The sequence below is a fragment of the Piliocolobus tephrosceles genome, chromosome 7, assembly GCF_002776525.5.
Source record: "Piliocolobus tephrosceles isolate RC106 chromosome 7, ASM277652v3, whole genome shotgun sequence".
NCBI classification, from domain to species: domain Eukaryota; kingdom Metazoa; phylum Chordata; class Mammalia; order Primates; family Cercopithecidae; genus Piliocolobus; species Piliocolobus tephrosceles.
Genome location: NC_045440.1, coordinates 120,098,661 through 120,126,593, shown reverse-complemented (window position 1 = coordinate 120,126,593; position 27,933 = coordinate 120,098,661). Strand labels below are relative to the sequence as shown.

At 35.8% G+C, this 27,933-nt stretch overlaps 1 protein-coding gene across 1 annotated transcript in view; it reads left to right on the top strand.

The window, feature by feature from the left end:
• Window positions 1–27,933, top strand: part of EIF3H (eukaryotic translation initiation factor 3 subunit H) — a 120,683-nt gene that overhangs the window by 38,353 nt on the left and 54,397 nt on the right. Inside the window, exon 4 of the mRNA XM_023224858.1 lies at window positions 7,393–7,549. Within this exon, the coding sequence (XP_023080626.1) occupies window positions 7,393–7,549 (157 nt within the window). The remainder of the gene's footprint in view (window positions 1–7,392; window positions 7,550–27,933) is intronic.

Below are 27,933 nucleotides of genomic sequence, written 5' to 3'. Positions count from 1 at the left end.
TCCAGAGTGATAGGACTGTCTTTTATTCATAATGCCTCCCCTTTGATCACACCTGAGTTAATGCTAATGAGGTGATTTGGGTCAGGCCCCTCAGGATGGAGCTAGTCACCCAAAAGAGCAAGTGATTAGAGGGTTGGAACCTTCAGCCCCACTGACCTCTGGGAAGGAGGGTAGCTGGGCTGGAGATTAAGCACCATCCATTAAGCTCTGTAAAAACTCTTGTACAAGATTTGATGAGCTTTTGGGTTTCCAAACACTTGGAGGAGCTGGGAGGATGGAGGCCCAGAGAAGCTCTGCCCCCTAACCTCCAATACTTTGTCCTGTGCATCTCTTCATCTGGCTTTTCATTTGTATCCTTTGTCATGTCCTTTATAATAAACTGATAAATGCAAGTAAAGTGTTTCTCTGAATTCTGTGAGTCATTCTAGTAAATTATTGAATCTGAGGAAGGCTTTGTGGGAACTCCCGATTTATTGCTGATTGGTCAGACGTACTGGAGGCCTGGATTTGGAATTGGCATCTGAAGTGAGGGCAGTCTTGTAGGACTGTGCCCTTAACTTTTGGAATCTGACACTAACTTCAGGAAGATAGTGTCAAAAATTGAATTAAATTGTAAGATACCCAGCTGGTGTTTGGCGAATTGAAGAATTACATGGTATAGAAAGAACCCACACATCTGGTGTCAGCAGTTGTGTGAGAGTAAAGAGAAACTGTGTGTTTGAGACTTGCTGTTCTAAAAATATGAGCCCCATGAAAGTAAGACGTATGTGTTTGATTTAGTTTCATATTTCCAGGGCCTGGCAGAGGTGACTGATCTGAAAAGTCAGTCAGTAAATATCTAAGTGAATGAATGAATGAGTGAATGGATGAGGGAATGAAAGAAGTCAAAATAACAGAAGCCTAGTGATTCTGTGCAGAAAGATTTCAAATCTTTCTGTAGTTACTGGTCTATGCAGACATTATGTTTGATGGGAAATTACTCTAGTTCATCAAAAAACTGTAATATTTATTTTGGTCAAATTTGAACTGTTCCCTGCCATGGAACTGAGTCTTTGATATGATTTTGATAGGGAGGTCTTAGAGATTCTGTTAAATCTTTCCCTTAAGGATGGAAGATTTTACCTGCCATTCTTAACTCTTCTAAATTTTAGATTTATTGAATTAATAATGTTATTTATTTGGCTATTTTAGATTGGTATTTATATTTTATCCTATAATACAGAGAATACTTGTCAGAGAAGTTAAATCCTTTCTTACTTTTAGATTTTTGGGCAAAAATCTAAAAATCTAATCTAATAGGTTTTTTAGATTTAGATTTTTAGATTTAAAAATCTAAAATCTAATAGGTTTTCATTTCTTTTTTTTTTTTTAAAGCCAGACACTTTAAAAAATAACTTTGTGTTCATTAGAGATTGCGTAATAGTCTGCTTTGCTTTTTCAAATAGTTTCACTGAATAACGAACAATAGTAGAAAACTGTTCCCTTCAGGGTAATTTCAGCAGACAGGACATCTGTTTACTATCTTGCAGGTTGGGATTCCTTGAAGATCTGCCCAACTTAAGACTGTGTAAACTTCAGAAATCTGGGAAATGGTTTGAGAGGCAACTGACCTAATCAGAGAACAATACTTAACTGTTTAGGGCACATAGAGTAAGTTAAGCATTTAGACCCAGAACGTGACAAAGTTTCAGAAGGTGTAGAAGAATTTGATGAGTTAGGTTTCTACTGGCAAGTTTGCTTCTGTCCCTTGAGGCGTAATTCATAGTAGAATCCTCATTTACCCACTAATTTATAGGATAAACAAATCTAGTCAGCAACGGTTCATAACAGTCTTAAATACGGGGTCAGATCCTAAGGTGTCTTACTGTGCTGCAGAAAACATGAGTATTTCAAGATGGGTTGCTGATATTACCTTCCCTCTTGTTTATATGTTGTAGAGATTCTTCCAAGTAGGGCTTGAATTCCTCTTATTGGGATGATATTTATGCTTATTTATAAACAACATGTTCACTTTTGGGTCTGTATTTCTCAGTGCCTTCACTTTTCAGCACCCCATGAAGTCTTAAAACAGAGGAAAGGAAATTGGGATTTGACCAGCAGTGTATTGTAGTCACCTGAGGAGTTACAACAAAACAAAACAAAAACAAAGGAAAGCTAGGCTGTACAACTTCATTAAAAGTTAGAATTAAATAGGATGTTAGAGTAAGCTGGAGAATCTAAAAACGGACACCGCCCACCAAACCCAGTATAGGAACCCAACCCATATCAGTTAGCTGAATTTCAGGATTGTGCTCAGGCATTAGTATACTTTAAAGCTCCCCAGATGGCTCTAATGTGTATCCAGAATGAGGACCCCTCTTCATTTATCTAAAAAAAGCTCTTTAGGTGATTTTGCTTAGCTGAGAATGAGTAAATAGGGCTCCTGAGTGTATATGTATCACAAATGCGGGGTCATTTGTGATACATATAAACCAAATATAACAGGAGAGTGTCTTTGTTTTGAAGAATGGTTAAGCTTTCCGTGTGTCTTTTTCAGCCTTTGCTGTTATCACCATGTTTGGTGCGCTCAGCTTGGTTCCACTCATTTATTGTGAAGTAATTAGAAGTGCTTTGGTCTCAGAAGTCAGATCTCACTTCCCTGGCTGGATTCCCTGTCAGCTTATCTCTGTTTCCTTATGTAAAATGGGAAAATAATATAACTGACTTCATAGGGTGGTTGTAAGGATTCAGTGAGTCATTGCGTGTAAGACACTTAGTGGTCTTAGCTTGACATATCATAAGTGATTGATAAGTGTTTGCCATTCATTCCTTCAGCAAAATATGTTTTGAGTATCTTTTATCTGCCCGTATCTGTGTTAGGTGTTGAAGATGTGGTGAGTAAATCATCCTTTCATTTTTATGGGAACCTTTACAAGGGGAAACAATGAGCACATTGATTCTGTCTCTTATTAAAGATACTTCAAAATGTGAAATTTTGAAATACATGTACATGGGAAATTCTTGGTTATCTATGTAGAGTAGCAGAAGTATGTATGTCATTTAGTTCTATTGAATCAGGAATTTCCTTTCCTTTTAACATCTAAATCAATGTCCACAACCTTTCTGGCACCAGGGACTAGTTTCGTGAAAGACAGTTTTTTCAGGCAGGGATAGTTGTGGGGAGATGAGAGGATGGTTTCTGGACGACACTGTTCCACCTCAGATCGTCGGTCATTAGATTCTCCAAAGGAGCATGTAACCTAGATCCCTTGCATGTGCAGCTCACAATAAAAGTTTGTGCTTCTATGAGAATCAGTGCCACTGGTCACCTGACAGGAGATGAGCTTAGGCAGTTTACCTCCCACTGTGCAGCCAGGTTGCTATCAGGACACGGAGCAGTACCCGAGCAGTACCCGTCTGTGGCCTGGGGGTTGGGAACCCCTGCTCCAAATGAATCCTACTCTAAGGCATCTCCACGACATTACTTCTTGAACTAAAGAATTGAGGTTTTAGTGTGTATGTAGGAAGTAGGACGATCATAAAATGTCACAATGAAGAGTGAACTAGCTTAGTTTTGGTAATGGTTTTTTTTCCTGAGTACTTTATCAGATTATATTAAAATGACAAGATCATAAATATTAAAGTTGGAAATTATTTTAGTGATCAAGTCTTTCCTGAATGCTTTCTTTTTTTGGACAGCCTTAGAGTTGAAATCTTCTTTCCAGAAACTATCACCTGTGGTCCTTAGGTTTTACCTTCAAAGTAAGACTAATCCTCAAGCAACCAAAGAGCTCTTCAGTGTTTGGAAAGTGCTTTTTTTGAGTGTCCCTTGCCTAGAGAGAGGTTTGCATTAATTTTACTGGTTCTCATCGTAGGATTTTAAGCTTTCTCTGTTGTAATTACCCTTTTCTGTGGATTCTTATTTATACTGATTGTTTTTTGTGCTTTTCTCATTTCTTAGTTGGGTACTGTTACTGGTAAATTTTCTCTTGGGTCATTGTGAAGAACTGAGGATAACAGTTCAGTGATGTTGAAAGAGTGAGATAATTATTTCTTTTACTTGGAGCACTGTATTCTATTGATATTACATAAAATTGCATTGGCTGTTTGGCAAGCATGTCAAGCCTGGTGTGCTGTTTGGTTACGTTATCCTTACTGATCCCTTTAGAATTCACTTTTGTTAGAGTTAAGACAGTTTTCAATATAGTTTGAACTGTAATAACTTGTTTTAAAATATATTAATAATTTTTTTATTGCTATTTTCTTCGTAACTGGAAATGAGGTTATTTTCACCTGGCTTCTTTATGAAACTGTGCTGGTACTAGTCACCAGTATTCTCTTTCGCATATGTAGGAATCAGCTGTTTAGGAATCACTTCTAGAATTTGAAGAACTGTGTTAAGCTCATATATCTCTTCTAGTATCTCTTGTTTACTTTGATTTCAGTAGTGATTCAGCAATCTCATTAGTAGGGGTTAGTATAAAGGAATCTAGGTAACCTAGATGAATTGGTAGATATGTTTGTAATAACTATCAGTTTAGTTTATCCCTTCTTAATCATCTGTGTTTGTTCTGTTTTTTAAGTGTGAAAATGATTTTTCTTGGCAGAGAGGTATGTTGAATAAGCATTAGTTATTGACAAAAATCAATAATATTGGTCATTTATTGAGCACTTAGTATGTGGCAGACTCTGCAAAGAACTCTATACTGTCATTTTTAGTAGTGTCGGTAATGATACGAAATAGTGCTATTTTGCAAATTAGAATCTAAGGCTTGAGAAGATTAAATAGCTTTCTCAAGGTCACAGCTAGTAAATGCTGGAGCTGGAACTCATACCCATACTTGTATGACTCATCAAGTCCATTTTTGTGCCTTTCAAGAAGTGGAGAGGTCTTTCATACAGGAATGTGTAGGTTGTGTACTTCTTTCATTTCATAGTATTGAAGGTCTGCCAGTCTTATTAGTTGGTGTTAATCCATTTTGAGCTCTTTTCCCTGCTGACTGCTTGCTCTCCTTTGGAGTTCCGTATCTTAGTGGTGTAGTCTTTTTGGATCTATTCATAACACAGTTTTTACTGCATGTCTGTTGTCTATTACTAACCGGGTATTTTAATTATCAATTTAGTTAGTAACATGAAAATCATCTCCTTGTTATTAAAGTATACACACAAGCTTTGAACTTCAACTAGGTTTAAATCTTGGCTCCACTACTTCCTAGATGTGTGACCGTTAGCCATTTACTTAATTTCTCTCTGCCTCAGTTTTCTTATCTATAAAATGAGTATAACTGTACCTTTCCCCTAAGGTTGTTGTGAAAATTACATAATAGGGTAATACATGCGAAATAATTAGATTATTGCCTGTCATATAAAGTTTAGTAAATGTAATATGCTGTTATTAACTGGTCATTAATTAGTTTCTTTTTTTCTTTCATAATTGGTTTATTGGTTGTGTTGAGGATCAGTACACAGACATTTCAATTTGTTCGCAATTCTTAACATATATACTGAAGATCTAAAAAGCCATGTGTTGTAATTTTTAAAGTTATTTCAGTGACTTTCCAGCTTAAAATTGGGAAGCAAAGTTTCCGTAAGAGGCTATCAAGTGCCAGTGTCTTCACATGTTAGTAAGCTGTTACATAGATCTCACCAGTTCACAATATAATACCATATGGACTACATACTCAAATTTTGATCTTCCACAGCACATTAACAAAGTTAATTAGAAAAGCAGGACTACCACTACCAAAGATGTTACAGTGCATACAATTATGACAGGGAGAGTCATGATCAAAGAGTGTTTTTCTTTAGGAAATAGTTCTACTAAAAATAAAGTGGGAGTGAAAGTAATTTAAAATGTTCAAGACATTAAATGCAGGGCCGTAACTCCATATTGCCATTTAATATGCTTTGTATTACAGGATATAAAAACTAACCCCCAACTATGAAATGTTAAGCTGACAAGACAGTCAAACCCTCCCATAATTCAATATCTCACACAAACTTGTGTTTACAAAATAGTTGATAACAGTATTCCTCTGCGTTGTACAAGAAGGGAAATAGGGACTACTGATAAAATGCGGTGTATTATGATATCAGTTAAACTTGGCTTCTTTATCTCTGGCATCATCAGAGGCTGGACTTTTCTCAGTTTTAGTTTCTTCGTTTTGTGCAGGTAAATTTCTTTAGTTTCCTGGTTGGCCACTTTGGCCTGTTTTCCCTTTGCTTCCCTTTTCCCTTTGTTTACACTTTTTTGTCTGAAGATTTATCCTTTCCTGCTGCCTTTTTTTAGCTTTGTTTCCACTTTTGCGGGAGCAAGTTTAGCTGACAACCGCATTGATTCCCTCTTAGGCTGTTTCTTCACCACCCCTGTGGCTGAGCTGACGTGTGGACTCAGGCTGCGCACAGAAGTAGCTGCCCGCCCTGTGTGTGCCTGGCCCACCCATTACTTAATTTCTAACAGTAATACATTTGTTTTAATGGAGCACTAATGACGTACAAATAAATGGTCATTTTCTTGTTAGACTTCTTTTCCCTCTGAGAACTTTACATTACAATTTTGAATGTGTTGCCTTTTGGGTCTTCAGGCCATGGGCTTATGTAAAGTATTAATGTTATTATTATTAATATGTGTCAGGCACTATAAAAAGCACTTTACATGTATTAACTCCATGTTGTAGGAATTATTAGTATTATTATTATTGCAGACTTTAATTGCTTGTCCACCTATGCACGGTGTTACCTCTTTTATCTTTATGGGAATATTAAAGGAGAGAGTAGTATAAGATCTGGTTATTCCATGAGAGGTTGTTTAGTGAATTCTTCTGGTTGAGGAAAACTAGATCATGCTGGGGACTGTACCAACCAGATTCTTGTTGGATACATGCTGGAGACTGTAGCAACCAGATTCCCGTTGTTGCATCCTCTGACTATGGAGATGATCTGCTGAGAAAGGCAAAATGAGAATTTATCAGAAGGCTCTGCTTTCAGATGCCCCAGTAATTGAGACCTTTATCTCTGTATCTTACTGATTTTTGGCATTTACTTGTCTATTAACATGATCACTTTCTCAATAATAGCCGCAGGTTGAGGGGGTATTGATTGTTTGATTTGGCTGAAGGAACTCCTAGATGCCAGACCATACGGGAGCTTTGATTTAAGAGCATAAGTGCTGTACATGGACGTTTTTGACATGTAGTCCAACTCCTGGAGTTTCAGATCTACATTTAGATTATGTGAGCTTTATTATTTATGTAAGGGTAAAGGAAAGGATTTGTAAGACATTTATTTATTCCTCTTATTTAATTTTGTGGTTTTGCAAAGCTAGTGCAGTTTATTTTGTTTTTTCTTAGAAATAAAGGAAATAATAAACTAGGATGGTTGTTAAGCTCCTTTCTGTGTGTGTGTGTGTTTTAGGTGGTATTAAAGATAATCAAACATTATCAAGAAGAAGGACAAGGAACTGAAGTTGTTCAAGGAGTGCTTTTGGGCCTGGTTGTAGAAGATCGGCTTGAAATTACCAACTGCTTTCCTTTCCCTCAGCACACAGAGGATGATGCTGACTTTGATGAAGGTAAGGGTGTTCATCACAAGTGTGTCTCTTTGCAGTGCATACAAATGGATATTAACACAGGTCTCACCGTAACTTTTGATAATGTGTGACCTGGGAGTCTGTCAGGCTAACCTACTTCACTTGATATCGGATACTTTGGGAAAATTATATAAATTCTGGGAAGTGAGGGTTTATACCATAGACATCATTAGTTTGGCCTTTACTTATTTGGAATTTGTGATTCCGATTTGTAATAGATTGGATAGGAACTCTGCTGTTGACTTTGTCAACCTGAAATCAGCTTGCTAAATAAAGTTTTGAGGGACAAAGATCATCCTTATGTGTCTGGTATCCATTCCCTTCTATCCTCTTTTGATTAAGTCGGTGTTTAGAAAGAGATGGAGTTATTTTCTGCTTCAGAAAGAATATACTCCTCAAGCATTTCAGAAATATTTTGTTTTTGTACTATGGGTGTAATTGTTTTGTTAGCAAAGGCTGAGAGTAGTTGAAAGCTCACATCAAAGGCTAAAGTCAGCATCTAAAAGATTTTTTAAAAAATCAGGTTGAAAATAACTTCTCACTTATTTGAACTCTCAGGTTTCATTTTCTGTGTAACTTTTTATTGTGGTAAAAAGCACATAAAAATTTTAAGTATACATTACAGTAGTGTTAAGTGTATGCATATTGTGCAGTAAGTTTCTAGAACTATTTCATCTTGCAAAACTCAAACTGTGTATCCTTTGAACAATCCTTTTTCCACCTCTTTCATCCCTTCATCCCCCATTCTACTTTGTGTTTCCAAGAGTCTGACTATAGATACTTCATGTTAGTGGAATCATGTGGCATTTATTGTTTTGTGAGTGGCTTATTTAGCATAATGTCCTAAAAGTTCATCCATGTTGTAGCAATGACAGGATTTTCTTCTTTTTTCTTAACGCTGAATAATAATTCATCATCTGTATACACCACTTTTCCTTATCCAGCCATCTGTTGATGGAAGTTTAGGTTACTCCCACCTATTGGCTATTGTGAATAATGCTGCAGTGAACATGGGTGTGCAAATATCTCTTCAAGATCCTGTTCCCATTTTCTTTTGGATATGTACCCAGAAGTGGTGTTACATAGTAATTCTATTTTTAATTTTTTGAGGAACTTCTGTATGTTTTTTAGTAGCAGCTGCACCATTTTACATTTCCAACCTTGCACAAGGGTTCCAATTTCTTAATATCCTTGTCAACAGTTGTTATTTTCTGTGTGTTTGATAATGGCCATTTTAACAGATGTGAGGTGATCATCTCATTGTGGTTTTGATTTGCATTTCTGATGATTACTGATGTTGAGGATCTTTTCATATGCTTGTTGGTGATTTGTATATCTTTGAAAAAATGTCTATTCGAGTCCTTTGCTTATTTTAAAATTGGAGGCTTTTTTTTTTTTTTCCTGTTGAGTTGAAGGAGTTCTTTATATGCTGGATATTAACCTCTTATCAGATATGTGGTTTGCAATACGTATTTTCTCCCGTTTTGTAGGTTGCCTTTTTACTATATTGATTGTTTGCTGAGCAGGAGTTTTTACATTTGATGTACTCAATTTATTTGCATCATCTTTTAGCAGCGTTTTGTAGTTAACCAAAGTGTTTTACCTCTTTGGTTAAGTTTATTCCTAAGTATTTTATTCTTCATGATGCTATTGTAAATTGGATTTTTCTTGATTTCCATTTTGTCATTTTTGATATGACTTTTAACTGATCATTTTGACTTTGATAGAATGTTACTTCATTTGACTTCATACCTTCATAATACCTTGAGCATATGATAGACACAAAGTATATGCTTGCTAAAGTGAAATACCTTGCAATTTGTCTGCAAAACAGTTTTTCATTAAAGTAATTCTTCTGGAAACTAACCAGGGCTACTTTTGTTCTAGGCACCTGAATACTAGCATACTTGGATTTTTTAAACCTTTATGCAGTGTGCGTCCTTTTTTTTTTTTCTTTTAAAAAAAACTGGCTATACTCTTATTTCATCTGAATTACCTCCCACAGAATTAAGGTTGAGATTTCTCTGCAGTTCATTCTGGCAGTATTAGAATATCTCTTTCTCTATACATGTACATATCTGGGTGTACTTAATTATATTTAAATAATCACTAGGACTGGAAAAGAAGAGATTGTTAATGCAGTTTCTTTGGTTTACAAGTGAGGAGTTTGAGAGGTTTACTTTAAGTTTTTTGTTTGGTTATTGGGTTGGTGGCACAGTTGAGAGTAGAATGTATTCCAGAACAGTTAACACTGTCACACAGTTTTCTCAGGTAATTAATTTTTAAAATAATATTCTTGGTTTAGAATATGAAGAAATAATACTCATTGCAATTATGGTAGGCGAATGAAACAAAATATATTAATAATTCTAGATCATTGCAAACCAGCTTCTTTTATGAGCCTGAAATACTTGAATTGATCAATATGTTATTTCACAAACATGCACTTGATTTTTAAAATTTCTATAAGCTCTTTATTTTCAAAGTCTTAAAAGAATGTTTATTTCAAAAGTTTCACATGGAGTAAGAAGCACAGATTATTATCCTAATTTTACAAATTGGAAAACTAGAACAGAAGAATAACTGTGTGGATTTACGTAGGTAGACTTTGCGAGAATAGATTTTTTTAAGAAAATGATAATTTAGGGCCTTTTAACTGATAAGAAAAACAAAATCTCAATTCTTTAGTTTTCCTGCCAGTTTTCTCTGCTTCTTCACTTGGGTTAGAGAAAAAGCAAGTTCCAGAATATGTACTACATGCTGCTATTTGTGTGAAATTTTAAAAAATATAATACTACATACTGATAAAAGATACACATGTAGTAAGAGTATAAACATGCATGACAATAATAAACACCAAATTCAGGATAATAGTTACCTCTGGAAGGGGAGGTATAGAGGGGACACAGAGGACTTCAGCTTTATTAGTAAAATTACTTAAGTTGGTTAGCAAGGGCACAAGTGTGTGTTATTTGTGTTAGTCCATTTTCATGCTGCTGATAAAGACATACCCCACACTGGGTAACTTACAAAGAAAAAGAGGTTTAATGGACTCACAATTCCACATGGCTCGGAGGGCCTCACAATCGCGATGGAACATGAAAGGCACACGTTTTACATGGCAGCAGGCAAGAAATAAAATGAGAACCAAGCGAAGAGGGTTTCCCCTTATAAAATCATCAGATTTTGCAAGACTTACTCATTACCATGAGAACATATGGGGGCAGCCGCCCCCATGATTCAGTTATCTCCCACTGCGCCCCCTCCCACAACATGTGGGAATTATGGGAGCCACAATTCAAGATGAGATTTGGGTGGCGACACAGCCAAACTGTATCATGCCACCCCTGCTCTTCCCAAATCTCATGTCCCCACATTTCAAAACTGATCATGCCTTCCCAGCTGTCCCCCAGAGTCTTAACTCAGTTCAGCATTAACTCAAAAGTCTGCAGTCCAAAGTCTCATCTGAAACAAGGCAAGTTCCTTCTACCCATGATCCTGTAAAATCAAAAAGCAAGTTAGTTCTTCCTAGATATGATGGGGGTACAGGCATTGGATAAATACACCCATTTCAAATGGGAGAAGTGAGCCAAAATGAAAGGGCAGAAGGCCCCAAGCAAGTCTTGAAATCCAGTGGGGCAGTCAAATCTAAAGTTCCAGAAGTGATCTCCTTTGACTCCATGTCTCACATTCAGGTCAAGCTAATGCGAGAAGTGGGTAGCTCTGCCCCTGTGTCTTTACAGGTACAGCCTTCCTCCCGGCTGCTTTCATGGGCTAGCGTTGAGTGTCTGCGGCTTTTCCAGGTGCATGGTGCAAGCTGTTGGTGGATCTACCATTCTGGGGTCTGGAGGACAGTGGCCTTCTTCTCACAGCTCCACTAGGCAGTGCCCCAGTGGGGACTCTGTATGGGGGCTTCAACCCCACATTTCCCTTTTGCACTGCCCTAGCAGAGGTTCTACATGAGAGCCCTGCGCGTGCAGCAAACTTCTGCCTGGACATCCAGGCGTTTCCATACATCCTCTGAAATTTAGGCAGAGGTTCCCAAGCCTCAGTTCTTGACTTCTGGGCACCTGCAGGCTCAACACCACGTGGAAGCTGCCAAGACTTGGGGCTTGCACCCTCTGAAGCCACAGCCCGAGCTGTATCTTGGCTCCTTTTAGCCATGACTAGAGTGGCTAGGATGCAGGCCACCAAGTCCCTAGGCTACACACAGCAGGAGGGCCCACAAAACCTTTTTTTCCTTCTAGGCCCCTAGGCCTGTGATGGGAGCTGCTGTGAAGGTCTCCGACATGCCCTGGAGACATTTTCCCCACTGTCTTGGAGATTCGCATTTGGCTTCTCATTACGCATATTTCTGCTTGAATTTCTCAGAAAGTGGGCTTTTCTTTTCTATCGCATTGTTAGGCTGCAAATTTTCTGAACTTTTATTCTGTTTCCCTTTTAAAACTGAATGATTTTAACAGCACCCAAGTCACCTCTTCAGTGCTGTGCTGCTTAGAAATTTTTTCCACCAGATACCCTAAATCATCTCTCTCAAGTTAAGAGTTCCACAAATCATTTAGCAGTCTCTTTGCTAAAACATAGAGAGAATCATTTTTATTGCAGTTCCTAGCAAGTTCCTCATCTCCATCTGAGATCACCTCAGCTTAGATTTTGTTATCCATGTCATTCTTAGCATTTTGGTCGAAACCATTCAACAAGTCTCTGGGAAGTTCCAAACTTTCCTACAGTTTTTCTGTCTTCTGAGCTCTTTCAACTGTTTCAGCCTTTGCCTGCTATCTGGTTCCAAAGTTGCTTCCACATTTTTGGATATTTACAGTGGCACCCAACTCTCAGTACCAATTTACTGTGTTAGTCCGTTTTCATGCCACTGGTAAAGACATACCCGAGACCTGGCAATTTATAAAGAAAAAGAAATTTAATGGACTCACAGTTCTACTTGAACGGGGAGGCCTCACAATCATGGCAGAAGGCAAAAGGCATGTCTTAGATGGTGGCAGGCAAGAGAGAAAATGAGCATGAACATGCACATTAAACATTTAAATGAAAACATTTAATATTTGTCAGTGTAAAAATTTAAGTTTAAGAACATTACAACAAGTCAAGTTTTTAAAATTTCAATTAAAAAATATTTTAAATTTAAATCAAATAGTTGTAAATGTTAAAAAATATTTTAGCCCTGAGACAGAGACTTATGTTTATCATTAAATAATAAAAAATAGGCATTGTATTGTGTACTCTATGTAAATTGCCTATGATTAGTTGTTAATCTGCACAATTAAAGGTCTTTTCAGTCCCATTTTCCGAAATTAGGATACTGATGTTTAGTGACATAAATAACTTACCAGAAATCTTAACTAGGATTTGGTAATATAGGGATTATAACCAGTTAGCTGGCTGAGTTCCAAATACCACGGTTTTTCTACTATAATATGTTGCTCTTAGACTCTTAGTGAAGTGTATGCCAGAAGTTAAAGGGTGTTGAGTGTAGGTCATTATTCCGTATGTGAAATCCACTTTTTGTGTAAAACAAGTAAATAAGTTTTTCTTGGTCTACCTTTAGAAATTAATGGGAATTGTCATTTTTCTTATACATGTGAAAAATCTAAGATAATAGTATTCTTTAGTTTTTCATAACCTCATGTGATAGATTTAAATTTTAGTTTCTTTCACCTAATCCATATATTCTTTTCAAAAAAATATTTGCATTGATCTCTCCATTTTATTTTTCGTGAGAATTTAAAAAATATTCATAAATTTTTCTGACAACTATTTACTCCTCAACCCTTTAGAATGACTGTGTGCTTGGTGATGGTAACATTCCCTCTTTTTTATTTGTGTGCTGTCCTCTGTCTGGCCTTTTTCCTGGGTGACTGTGCTTTCCATTCAAACATTTTGAGGGTGGACTTTCCCATATTACATTCTCTCCGTTTAAGTTTCCATACTTCTATCCTTTCCTCTTTTTCTTTTTCATCTCAGATTATTCATTCCCTATAAAAATTTAGTTGTTCTGTCTTCCAGAGCCTTGCCATAGTTTCTCTAAGAAGTTGGTGAGATGACCGACTTGATGGTGATAGCCACAGTTTCCATTCTAACTATAATTCTGAAAAAATGCAAAGTTAGGAACTCTTTTATTCAGAATTAAAAGGCCCATAATTATGCAGTTGATATTTCACCCAACTCTGATTTGAGAGATTACAAACTTGCCAAGTGCTGTTTCTCAATCCATTGTCCTCACAAAAGCAATGAATTCTGATATGATCCAATGGTCAGTTATTAAACTAAGGCTCATTTCCTCCTGGCCTTGAATGTACTGTTCATATATTTCTAGATATACAGATATTGGACGTAATTATTTCTGTCTTCGTTTTCTTTCCCACCATAGTAATTTTTCTTTATTCTTTTGTGTTTTTATCACAATTAGCATTTTCAATACAATGTAACTCCTAACATTTTTTTTCTTTTTTGGGGGAAGCAGGTTTTATTATTAATTTTAATATATGTATTTTTATTTCAGTAGGTTTTTGGGAAATGGGTGGTGTTTGGTTACATGAATAAGTTCTTTTTCTGAGATTTTGGTGCACCCGTCACCTGAGCAGTGTACACTGTATGCAGTGTGTAGTCTTTCAACCCTTACCACCCCCCGACCCTTTCCCCCAATCCCTCAAAGCCTGTTGTATCCTTCTTATGTCTTTGCATCCTCATAGCTTCGCTCCAACTTACGAATGAGAACATATGATACTCGGTTTTCCATTCCCGAGTTACTTCACTTAGAATAATCGTTTCTAATTCCATCAAGGTTGCTGCAAATGCCTTTATTTTGTTACTTTTTATGCCTGAATAGCATTCCATAATATATGTATGCATCACATTTTCTTTATCCACTAATTGATTGATGAGCATTTGTGCTGGTTCCATATTTTTGCAATTGCAAATTGTGCTGCTAAAACATACATGTACAACTATCTTTTTCGCATAATGACTTCTTTTCTTCTTGGTAGATACCCAGGAGTGGAATTGCTGGATCAGATGGTAGATCTACTTTTAGTTCTTTAAGGAATTGCCACACACTGTTTTCCATAGTGGTTGTACTAGTTTACATTCCCACCAAAAGTGTTTTCTTTTTACCCCATCCACACCATCTATAATTTTATTTTTTTGTTTTTTTTTTTTTTGATTGTGGACATTCTAGCTAGGAGTAAGGTGCTATTGCACTGTGGTTTTGATTTGCATTTCCCTGATCATTAGTGATGTTGAGCATTTTTTCATATGTTTGTTGACCATTTGTGTATCTTCTTTCATGTCCTTAGCCCACTTTTTGATGCAGTTATTTTTTTCTTGCTGACTTGTTTGAGTTCGTTGTAGATTCCGGATATTAGTCCTTTGTCAGTTATATAGATTGTGAAGATTTTTCCTACTCTGTGGGTTGTCTGTTTACTCTGCTGATTATTTCTTTTGCTGTGCAGAAGCTTTTTAGTTTAATTAAGTCCCATCTATTTATCTTTGTTTTGTTGCGTTTGCTTTTGGGTTCTTGGTTATGAAGTCTGCCTAAGCCAGTGTACTGAAGGGGTTCTCCAATGTTAGCTTCTAGAAGTTTTATGGTTTCAGGTTTTAGGTTTAAGTCTTTGATCCATCTTGAGTTGATTTTTGTATAAGGTGAGAGATGAGGATCCAGTTTCATTCTTTTACATGTGGATTGCCCATTATCTCAGCATCATTTGTTGAATAGGGTGTCATTTCCCCACTTTATGTTTTTGTTTGCTTTGTCGAAGTCAGTTAACTGTAAGTATTTGGCATGATTTCTGGGTTCTCTATTCTGTTACATGTTTTTATACCAGTACCATGGTGTCTGGTGACTATGGCCTTACAGTAGTTTGAAGTTGGGTAATGTAATTCCTCCAGATTTGTTTTTTTTTGCTTAGTCTTCTTTTGGCTATGCAGGCTCTTTTTTGGTTCCATATGAATTTTAGGATTGTTTTTTCTAGTTCTGTGAAGAATGAGGTGGTATTTTGAGAGGGGATTGCATTGAATTTGTAGATTGCTTTTGGCAGTATGGTCATTTTCACAACATTGATTCTACCCATCCATGAGCATGGATATGTTTCCATTTGTTTGTGTCATCTATGATTTCTTTGAGCAGTGTTTTGTGGTTTTCCTGGTAGAGGTTTTTCACCTCTGTGCTAACCCATATACTCTCTATTAATGGGCATTAAAATGTAGTCACCAGTAGATTTTTGTTAAACTTAGATAAAAACTATAATTTTCTGTTATATGGAATAGTCCTGTATGTTGATTTTTTTAAATCATGGTAAAGACCCATTGCATTTCTTACTGCTTTTCTATTGTTTTGTGCTCTCTAAAACTAGCATTTATTCAGAGAAAGATCTTTTTTTGTGCCATCCGCCTCAGCGAGGTAATATACCAAATATTTCAAAATGTTAATGAGTATATATTTCAAGTGTTTTGTTTGTTTGTTTTGGTGTCTCATGTAAAGAGGATATTTTTAATCTGTTGTCCAAAAGTGAAATATTAATAAATGGTTTAAATCAGAGATTGACAAACAATGATCTGATTTGTAAAGAAAGTTTCGTAGGGACACTGCGATGCCCATTCACATATTTTTTTGTGGCTTCGTTCCCGATACAGTGGCACAGTTGAGTAGTTGTGACTGAGACCATATGGGTCCTAAGCCTGACATATTTACTCTCTGATCCTTAAAGAAATTTTGACCACCTGTGATTTATATAACTTCGTGTCTTATTGTTCTCCCTCTCCTGTAAAGTTAAAGAATAAGGCAGTAAATCCTCTCTTTCATCATAAATTGATAATTTTTTGTGCGATATTTGTTCTTGATGTTACCTTTAATCTTGGCTGAGCTCAGAATGTATTTTGCGCACTGAAACGAAAATACTGATACTATAGGATGTTTGTTTCACTGGCACACCTAGAAAGTATCAGAATAGGTAGTTTTTGCTTCGGTTTTAGTGCCTTTTTCATTGAAAAAGAAAACACATATGAAGTTGTAATTCGTGGTTGCTGACCTGTGACTAGGCATTGTGGGAAGATAATGGTATGAGGCCAGAAAACCTGGGTGGAAATCTTAGCTTTGTACGTAGGAGCTGTGCAACATAGAATAACTTCTGAACCAATTTTTTCTGACTCTGGTATCTTTTATTTAGCACATAGTAATTGCTCACTTGAGTACTAGAAACAATGAGAATGATAATTTCCTTATGAGAGTAATGTTTTGTATTGTGCTGTGTTAGATTATGTTACTGGATGATTCAAAACCTAGAACACTTTTGTTACAAGTTTTCTATTTGTTTCTGTTAATTCACAATTTGTTTTTGTACATGTGGTAACTCTCCTTTGAGTGGATTCAGTCTTCATAAACTTTTGTATTGCAGAATTTACCTTCTAGTTGAAAGGGAGATAATTTGATCATATTAGAGAATATATGCTTTTTCAAAACAAAATAAAAAAGGAGTAGAAAAACGCATACTAAAATTCCCATTAGGGGGCACTATTATCAAGCTTAGCAGAACTGAAGACTAACTTGTTTTCTCAAACATGCAACCCAAGGCTTGCTAAAAGGGAAAAATATTTTCATCTGATAAGATTCAGATACTGTTTTATACAACTGAATTCCCTAAATATGTTATAAAGTGCACTGAACTAAACACAGATTCAATAACTCACCGCCTTGCTTTTCAGCAGACTAAATTGATTTAATATTTCAGGTGCTATAAGAAGTTTACTTTATTTTGCATCAGAGCCAAATCCATAATTTTCATATTTGAAGTGGCCAATTTTGCTTATTACACACAAAGGATGATCCTTAGCCTTCAAAATAGGTTGATTTCAAAACGAAGCATGAAGAATGCATTGTATTCCTAAAATTCAGTTATTGGAATAAAATAATGTCTTTTTACTCAGACAGTATTCATGTGTGCACCATGTATAATTATTAAAGTGATAATACGCATTGTAGTGATAAATACAATGCATAGCTTTTATCTGTTTTTGTTCATTTTCAGTAGGAGAAAATTGTTACTTGAAAATTATTTGCTCTTGTATTAATCAAGTTTGGTGTCGCAGTAAGAAATACTGTCATCAACTGTTTACATATTTTGTTTATGTTTTCAAAAGAAAAGCAGAGTTGTAGAATCGGTCCTTTCAGAGGCTAAAATATGAATTGACAAAAATGTAATTAAAATATTGATGTATTTAATAGAGTAATTTTTCCCAGCATGGGGTTATTTTTGTGTGACCGACTTTGGAGAGAATAAATTTGTATGGTGATGTTATTTGCAGTGCTCTCTGTGCAAGTTAGTCATATTTTACATTGGAGAAAATCTCTGCTTAGTTACTTGCTTCCTCAAATCTCACCTTCCTTCTCTTCTTAGTTTTCCTGCAGCCCACACCCAGGGTAAAACTGCTGGAAACCTAGTCTGTAGTTACTACTTCGCCTTTGTATTGCTTTTAAGCTCAGGGAAGAGTTGAATTTGGACAGAGAAAGCATTTGATATTTTTTAGACAGATGGGTACTTTTTCTGAGTAGACATGTGTTTACTTATTATTTTGTCTTACCCCCATCTGTATGAATAGTCAGTGATCATTGTGGTCTGTTTGACACATTTCTTTTTTGAAAACTTCTGTTTCTTTTGTTACATTTTTTTTTAAATGATGTATTTTTGGTAGAAATGTTAGAAACGATATGTAGACAATTTTGGGGTATGTTTTGAAATTTACTGGAGAAATAGCGTGTTTACAATAGTGACCTCATATCATTGTGGTCAGGTGTGGAGGTATGATCAAATGTTTCCAATATCCAGAAAAAAAATTAGTCCACCCTAATTCACTTCAGCATGTAGCCAGCAAATTACTTGAGTGGGAAGTAAAAAAGATACAAAGACACCAAATCTGGTTACTGCCTCAAAAGATTTTAAATGGGAGAGACAAGTGCGTACATAAAAAAATTGTAAAACAGAATTGATGTAAGTCTAGACTACAAAAGGAAAAAATGATGGGAACACCCAGCTATCAACCACTAATTCCTTTTGGGGGATGACTTCACAGGAGAGGTGAAGTTTGATTCCTTAGATAGATGTCAGTTGCAATTTCAAGTAACTGTTAAACAAGAAAGTTGTGTCTTTTGAATGTGTTCTGATTATTTGTATATCTGGGTCCTCATAAGTGGCACACACACCTCTAGAAATCAAGAACAAACTGATATGTATATATTTTTAATTTGACATCTTTATTCAGATTCCTTGAAAATACTTTTTCAGATATTGCTGTTGCTTTAGTATTCAGGTAGATAAGTTGTTTCTCACGTTTGTTTTTATACATGAAAGTTCTCCTAATAATGATGTTAGTGTCATGTTTATAGAACCTTGGGGCCCCTATTGCAGTTCTATTTAAAATATTTAGTAAAATACTGATAGATACTTGATTTTAGAAGCATTATGTAAGCAGGTAACTAGAGAGAATCTGTACACTGAATTATGTAATTCCTCTTGGTACTCATCTTTTTGTTACTCATGTGGTATTTTGAAAATGTTAAAACTGTTCACATTTAGTGATTTACTGCTAAATAATCAGGGCAATGAACTTTAGATTACTGCTCACTTACATTTTTTTGAATCACTCAGAAAAGCCTGATTTGTGAGGTGAAATTTTAACTTAAAAACCTAAATTTACTTTATGTGTTTGGCTTTTGGTTTATTAAGGTGATTAGAATATACGAGAAGGAAAATCCGAATAGGAAGCATCAGTTCCTGTATTTTCACGGCTTTTTGGTTCTTTCAGTTTGAGTGTGTCAAGATTTTAAATAGAATAGTAGGAACAAAGTCTAGCTTCATTTTGAAAGCTTGAAAAATATTTTTGCATTTACTTCATGTTTTACAATTTAGTTCTTTTTCTTTTCTTTTCTAAAAATAAGTTGAGAAACTCTTGTGCGTGGAAGGATATACTTTTGAAAATGTGGTCAAGGTAAAAGATTTTTCTGCTTAAAGAAATTAAAGCGCTTTACACTCGACTCTCCCTTAGTCCCCAAAGCGTAAGTGCTATGGTTTGGAAAGAAGCCAAGTAAAACCTGTTCAAATTTTGTGCAGACTTAAAGTAATACTGTAAGATTTGAAAATTACAGGTGGATACAGTACTTAAATAGTATTTAAAATTCCTAAGTTTCCCAAGTCTAAAAATGTAATCCTTAAATTACTGTTCCCAGTGGTTTAAATTTTAATTAAATAAAAACTGTCTTACTTTTGACCCACAACAACTTTGGGTAAAGATATTTGAATTTATTACTAAACTTTAAGGTAATAACCATTAAAATGAACTGCTTTAGTACTAATTAAAATGTCAAAAAGTCACAATTACAGTATGTAACCAAAGATCCTTGCTATTTCTTTTTTTCAAGTTCAGAGTTGCTTCCTATCTTGCCCAGGAGAAATGGTACTCAGTTTCATTCCCCCAGTTAAATATATTACCTAATGTATGTTTTACAAATCAATAATTAATTATAATTACATTTGATGTTTTGGTGCTAATACTGAGTTTTCTAAATTGCCCTTTATCCTAATAGAGTGCTATCTTAGTTATGCCAGTAAAGTGTTCTGTTTGCTTTATATTCATCTCTCTCCAGGTGAGATTTTCATAGTTTGTGGAGCTTTTATCTGTTTTGAGATTGTTCTTTTATGTTTGAGATTATTCTTCGTGGCTTACCTATTAGCAGTTTCAGAATTGTGTTTTCATACCATTAACGCTTCTCCACCACAAGTATTATTTAATACTTTTTTCTACCAGTAATTTTTACTCAGTACATTTTAGATGCTTTCTGATATAGTTGAAAACAAAGGAAGTATTTATTTTGACTTTAAGTAATAATATTATGGTATAGGTTTATAATGAAACCCGACATCTCCCTCTTTCCTTACCCCATATGCATATTTACCGTTTTTTTTTTTTTTTTGCCCTCTAACATCTAACCTACAGACATCATTGTTTGATATATAGACAGCCCTTCTTTCCTATGTGACGGATGAGAGGGCCATACAGTTCTTCCAGTGGTCTTTGCAGAAATGTATTCATCTTTTTTCTGGTTTATAGAATTGAATGGGCAGCTACCTTGTGGAGACATACTTTGGTGGCAGGCTACTAACCTCACAAACCAGCAACTGTGGTAGAAGGAGTTTGGCAGCAGAGCCCTTGATGGGGCTCCCTAGACTTGTGGCATGCTGTTACCCTCAGCAGACAGCAGTGACAGCAGCAGCAGCAGCGGCGGCAGCAGCAGCAGCAGCAACAGTCCTATGAAATCCACTTGCTCTCAAGTCACTGTAGATTCCAGGCTCATCTGCTCTCACTTCAGTGTCTCCTTTTTGCTTTTCTTTGTTTCTTCTTTTGTTGTTTATTCATCACACCAATATTTGAGTGGAAACTGTGTGCTGGGCACTTTGGCCTTTGCTAACCTACATTTCTGCTACAGATATTTTTTGAAATGTTTGTTATTTATAGAACTTAGTGGTTTTAAGCAGTGTATTTGACTTGAACATGAGAAGCATGAGGAGACTTGTTTTAGTGCATTATGTTAGTGAATCAGATTATTGAAAGGTGAATATTATGTTAATATGCAGGTGAATGTGTCTGGAACATATTTTTGTTTAGCTGGAGAATGTCTTGGGGTTATAAACACATATTTACGAAACTATGTGTCTCCAAGTTTGTAATTCAAAGTGATTCTGAATGTATGTGTTTCATACGATACTTTTGTTCTTGAAATTTATAAGTTGATCATCTTTTTTTCTTTGTCATATTAGAAGTATTTTATTTTCATTTTTGATTCATTGTCATTTGGTAGCAACTCCCAATACTTTAAATGTACTCAGTTTTTTAAAAAGTCTGTTACCAGGATTGTTGGTAATGTGCATTGTTTCTTCTTAATATTTTAATTTCTCTTCTTCCTCCAACTACCAGCCTCACCAACCCCGTGAAAAAAGATAAAACATTAAAAAGATTCAGTACTAGAAGAGGATGAGGGGTTGTATAAAGGATAATAAAATACCTTGATGGGTATGAGCTATTTTCTCTGTTGATAAAATGGGAAATGGGGTGGTATAGACGTTATATGCAGTGTTAAGCTGTATATGGTTTGCCTCCCTGCCCCTTTCGGAGATATTTGATGTGACCAACAGTGAGACTCTGATGTTTTTCATAATCCAGATTTACATTTCTGTCTAAATTGTCTCCTCATCTTCTGGGCAACCTGAAAAGATGCTAGTATCCAATTATGGAAGCAATGTGTATACACGTATACCATTACAGTTCTTAGTTGAGAAAATTTCTAAAATAGAATGTATTTCTAAAATGTGTGTATAGCAAATATATATTTCTTATATATGGGAAACTTTCAGATAGGCATAACAGGAAATCTAGACTGACTTCTGGCTACTGACAAAGTTCTGGCTTTACTGCTAATTGGAATCTTGAATCTCTACAGCTTTACTTTTCATATTTACAAAGAGAATCACAGGAGGAACTTTTGTAATTATTTTAGCAGCTGGGAAACTGAGTCCCAGAGATGCCCAAGTTTAAAATTAATGGCAAATGCAGAGCCAGAAACCCCAGTATGCCCATCTAATATATAATCCATCACAATTTAGGGAGGTGGCAGTAATTCCAGTATGTTTTCAGAAGCACAGTGAGTGATGCAGTTGCCTGCAGTTGTGACTTGTAGACATATTGTATTTACTTAAAAGCCTGCTTCTTGGCATTATCATTTACTATCAACACAAATGAAATCAAATGAGTCTTAAATTTAACACCAGATTTTTAGAAAGTTAAGTTTGTGGGTGTACACTAGGTATTATATTAAGTAAAAATGAAGGTCAACAGAAAATTAGCGGTGGTTGAATATATACAGACACTAAACCCATTTCACTGCTGAAAGTCAGCACAGCCTCTACTATTTTGCTACATGGAATGGAGAAACTAACTGAAAGTACAGATCAAGCTGGGTGGGGTAGGGGAAGAAAAATATGTTCTTATTAAATATCACTGAATGCAATTACAAATAATAGTTTGAATAGATGGTTTAATTTGACTTAGGAAATCAGTGCCTGACTGATGACACAGGAAGACTTTCTAGAATACATTGCTTTGCAGATGACTTAAACAGACAATACTGATAAAGCCTGTCATGTGAATTTCCTTCTTTACTAAGTACACAGTATGGTTAAGTAGTATGTTGTGCAATGCTTCCAATCTGCTGTGGCTGCCATCTGGGCAAGCAGAATGAAAGAGAAGAGAGCATGGAAAGGAAATGGATCAGTTAGCTGTAAGGAATCTGTGTGAACACTGGGTGCCACTCATGAAACACTGAGCAGTTAGTGACCCCTTTGTAACCAGTCCAACTAGCTCTTTGTAAAAAATGGAGGTGTGTACTGTGAACAACTCTAACAATTCATCTTTTCAATGTCCTGGTACCTGTGGCTGAGACAGACCAGTAAATCCAGTGACAGTAATCATGATCACACTGCCCTTTTCTTATTTATCTCTTTGTATTTTTTGATTTAGTTTTTTGCTGCTTCAGTGTTTGGTACAAGTGTTGAGGTAGATTTAATAATCCTAGCATTTTTACTTTGCTTAAATGGAGTCTTTTTGGAAACAAATTACGTGTAAAAACAAGTTCCTAAGAAACATTTAATTACTTAAAGGCAGTAAGAGCTATAGCTTCAAAATCTTACAAGTTGTAACCAACAAGGATCTACATGAATGATGGAGAAGTTGTGTATGGATAAGAGGATGGGCTAGCAGAATCTAACCTGTATACTTGTGTCAGTGGATACATCTCTTACTTGAATTTTAACAATTTGTAGAATAGTTCTTTTTGCATATGTGCATATGGTTACCTTTTTGATAAAACATGTGATCCCTTACAAAATTGTGTTAACCATGAGTCATCTATTACCTCCATAGAAATTAACATACCCTTATATAGACGGCTAATAATACAAAGCCACCATGGTTTCTGTGGTTTTACTAACCGTGGTTCCATTTCTAAAACATTTAAAATAAGACCTGCTCCTTTTTAAAAAATTTTTTGGACAGAGGGTTGTCTTATATTTAAGCAGATCCATAACTGGGAGGAATTAATAACAAAGTTTTTGTTGACACCAGGAAGTAGGTTAAATAGTGCAATTGTGGTAATGAGTACCATATATGATAAGCCTGAGCCAGCTGGGTTATATTAGGCTGCTTGATACTTTGATCACAGTATTTATTTCAAGGCTTGTCTATTTAAATTGCTAAGGTTTCTTGTCATCTTTGCGATTTAGACCATAATTTCTTTTATTGCAAATTTTTTTTTTTTTTTTTTTTTAAAGAAAAGCTCTGGCTTAACCAGAATTCTAAGGAGGTACAAGTTCAACATCTAGGCAAACCTTAGAACTAGAAAACCTGTTCAACATAAAAAAATGGAAAGCTTGACAGTACAGCAGTTGAATATTAAGTTCATCTGACCTTGCTTTTCTTTAGTTTTTTGCTTGGATCATAATTATTATATGGTAGTGAGTACCATAAGGATGTTTGGTATAATTCAATTAGTTACTGTTTGATATAAATATGTGCATTTAAAATATGTATTTCATGTTTTAAGAATAAAGTACTGCTCTCGGTTTCCCTTCAACTGGTATTAAGTGGTTTTGATGAACGTCTTTGAGAATTAGGAAAGATTTTTAGCTACTTTACCCATAGTGAATGAATTATACTAATCACAGAATTTAATTTGCTTGGTTAATTATCTCACTTGGCCTTTGAACTTGAAATCTTTAAATTTTAATTAGCCTAATATAATTGAATGAAATTTATAGTCATCAATATCAACACTTTTACTAATTTTCTTTACTATAGAAATAGTCTTTTACAGGTATTTATTGGTATCTTTGTGATGTATTTAAGTGACTGTTTTGTCTTGGAAAAATATTCTTTTTTTTTTTTTTTTTTTTTTGTGACGGAGTCTCGCTCTGTCGCCTGGGCTGGAGTGCAGTGGCCGGATCTCAGCTCACTGCAAGCTCCGCCTCCCGGGTTTACGCCATTCTCCTGCCTCAGCCTCCCGAGTAGCTGGGACTACAGGCGCCAGCCACCTCGCCCGGCTAGCTTTTTGTATTTTTTAGTAGAGACGGGGTTTCACCGTGTTAGCCAGGGTGGTCTCGAACTCTTGACCTCGTTATGTGCCCGTCTCGGCCTCCCAAAGTGCTGGGATTACAGGCTTGAGCCACCACGCCCGGCCAAAAAATATTCATTCTGACTAGTAAATGGAAGACTGTGAAGGTTTATAATTTTAAGATACTGTTGTCCTTAGCATAGTAATAATAATACTACTAATGAGGTGACATCTTGAAAATTTACAAGTAAGTTGCTTTGTACTTTTATTCATGTGCCCATTATTTTTTGCTGTTTTGATTTTTGAGTACTCTGTTATACTGTTATGATTTGGCTTGAAGTTTCCAAATTCCAGTGTAACTTAAAGACACCTAAGAATGTAGTAGTCTTTTTGGAAGTGACCATCAACAGCCTTTTTGCTTCTCCTGATAAAACAAAGGAGAAGAGTATTTTAAAAAGGAAAAGATTTGAATAATGCAAATACTGCTTACCAAGAGTTTGTAATATATTTTTTTTTTTTGAGAATAGGACTGTACTCAAAGTTTTAGAAATTCGTGACTGATTGAATTAGGAAACATGAACTTATATGAGACAAAGGTATAAAATTAGAAACAAGCATGTATTATAAGCATATAAAAATGAGATTAGTTAGATGAGAGACTTAGTTCGGGAAATGGTCTGAAGTAATAGGATCAGATTATGGAAAACTTTGAACTCTCGAAAATGAAGCTTAGATTTGAAGTAGTTGTGAATCATTCTGGGTTTTCTGGCAGAGGTGTGTTGATATAAAACCAACATTTTGTGACTGAAGGTGGGAAAAACATAATGAGGGCTTTACTGAAATATGAACAGCAGCAATGAGTACGAAAAGATAAACACTAGAGAGAGGTGGAAGAAATGACAAAAGATTGAGTAGACGAGTACACTCATGTTTTGGGGGCTTGACTGAATAATAATATCAGATAACTTTAATGTCTCACATAAGAGATATTTGACTGAATATTATAAATAACTTTAATACCTCACACATAGAGAAATTCCTGTTTGCCTTCCCTTCTATCTTGAATACTTTGTGAAAAGCACCTGTTCTGTGATGATAGCATGTATTACAGAGCAGATGAATTTAGTAAATGTAAGCTGCTGATAACCATCAGGGGAATTCCTGTACTTGTAACAATATCAGCTTCACTAAAATATGAAATATTTAAGGTTTTTCAATTCAGAAATTACTGGTATCTTTTTGGATCATTGAAAAAGTACATTCATTATGTGGAGTAGTGAGTCAGTGTAATACATATGCGGACTGATATTTTTTAGGCCTGTTTTCTGGAGAGAGGATTAAGTTTTACTATCAAGCTCCGAAAGAGAACTAAGATTACTAAAAGAGAAATAAGATACTTTTTCAACACAACATTCCCTTTATAGGATGGGATTCCATGGATAATTCTGCCTTATCTCTGGAATAACATGATGAAAACGTAGAGGAGAGAGACATTAGTTAACCCAATAAAATACAGGTGCTCCTCAATTTATGATGGGGTCACGTCCTGATAAACCCAGCATTTAATACACCTAACCTACCAAACGTCGTAGCCTAGCCTATCCCACTTTAAATGTATTCAGAACACTTACATTAGCCTACAGTTGTGCAAAACCATCTGACACAGAACTTGTTTTATAATAAAGTGTTGGCTGGGTGTGGTGGCTCATGCCTGTATTCCCAGCACTTCGGGAGGCTGAGGTGGGCAGATAACATGAGGCCAGGAGTTCAAGACCAGTCTGACCAACAAGACAAAACCCCTGGTGAAACTCCGTCTCTTAAAAATACAAAAATTAACCAGGTGTGGTGGCATTCACCTGTAGTCTCAGCTACTCGTGAGGCTGAGGCACAAGAATTGCTTGAAACCGGAAAGTAGAGGTTGCAGTGAGCCGAGATCGTGCCACTGCACTCCAGTCTGGGTGACAGAGTGAGACCCAGTCTCTAAATAAATAAATTAATAAATAGTTAAATATCTCATGTAATTTATTGAATGCTGTATTGAAACATGAAAAACAGAGTGGTTATATGGAGTGTTTAGGGAGTCCCTGGAATGGGAATGTGCTCAACTGAAAGATAAGAAGAAACTAGCTATGCGAAGAGACAGACGAGGGAAACCAAGTGCTAAAGGCCCTGAGGTGGGAATGAGCTTGACCTTGTTCAGGAACTTTCAGAAGGTTAATCTGTCTGAGTAAATCCTGCTGAATGAAAACCAAGTGGCTATGTTCTTCAGAGCTTATAAGAGTTTAGGTTTTATTCTGTAAACTGTAAGACACTACTAAAAAGCTTTAAGCTATCTGTAGTAATCTAGTTGAACTGATGACTGTCATCAACTGTCATCAATGTCTTTATAATTCTGTGACTTAATCTAGGACTTTTCACTTGACATTTGAAATGTTTATGGAAACTCAGCTTGGTGATTGGATTTATTGGTGGTAGTGTTTACTCCAAGAAAGTTTATCCATGGCTACTAGATAACCTTTGTAAACAAGTGTGTCTGGAGTCTTTTTCTTTTCTTTTTTTTTAAATAAACTTTGTTTTGGAATAATTTTAGATTTTACTGAAACGTTGCAAAGATAGTACAGAGAATTCCCCTATATCCTTCAACCAGTTTTCCCTTAGTATTCCCATCTTATATTACTGAGGTACATTAGTTTAAGAAACCAGCACTGACATCTTACTGCTAACTTTATCTGGATTTCACCAGTTTTTCCAGTAATGTCCTTTTCTCTTCCAGGATCCAGTCTAGAATACCACATTGTGCTGATTGTCATGTCTCCTTAGGCCCCTCTGGTCTGTGACTGTCTCAGTCTTTTCTTGTTTCTCACAATTTAGGCAGTTTTAAAGAGTGCTGGTTAAGTATTTTGTAAAATGTTCCTCAGTTTGGATATGCTGGATGTGTTTTCACGATTAAACTGAAGTTGCAGATTTTTGAGGAGAAATCTCAGTGCTGAAGTACCCCTTTCATTGCATTCTTGCTGGGTGGAGGGGGTGGTGTAACATGATACCCACATGACATCACTGGTGATGCTAACCTTGGTCACTTGGTGAAGGTAGTGTCTAATGTCTTTCTGAGTTACCTTACTATCTTGTGGATCTTTATCACCTAAGGAAGCATTAGGACATCAATCTTTAGGTTAAGAAATTAGAAATTCGGCTGGGCGCA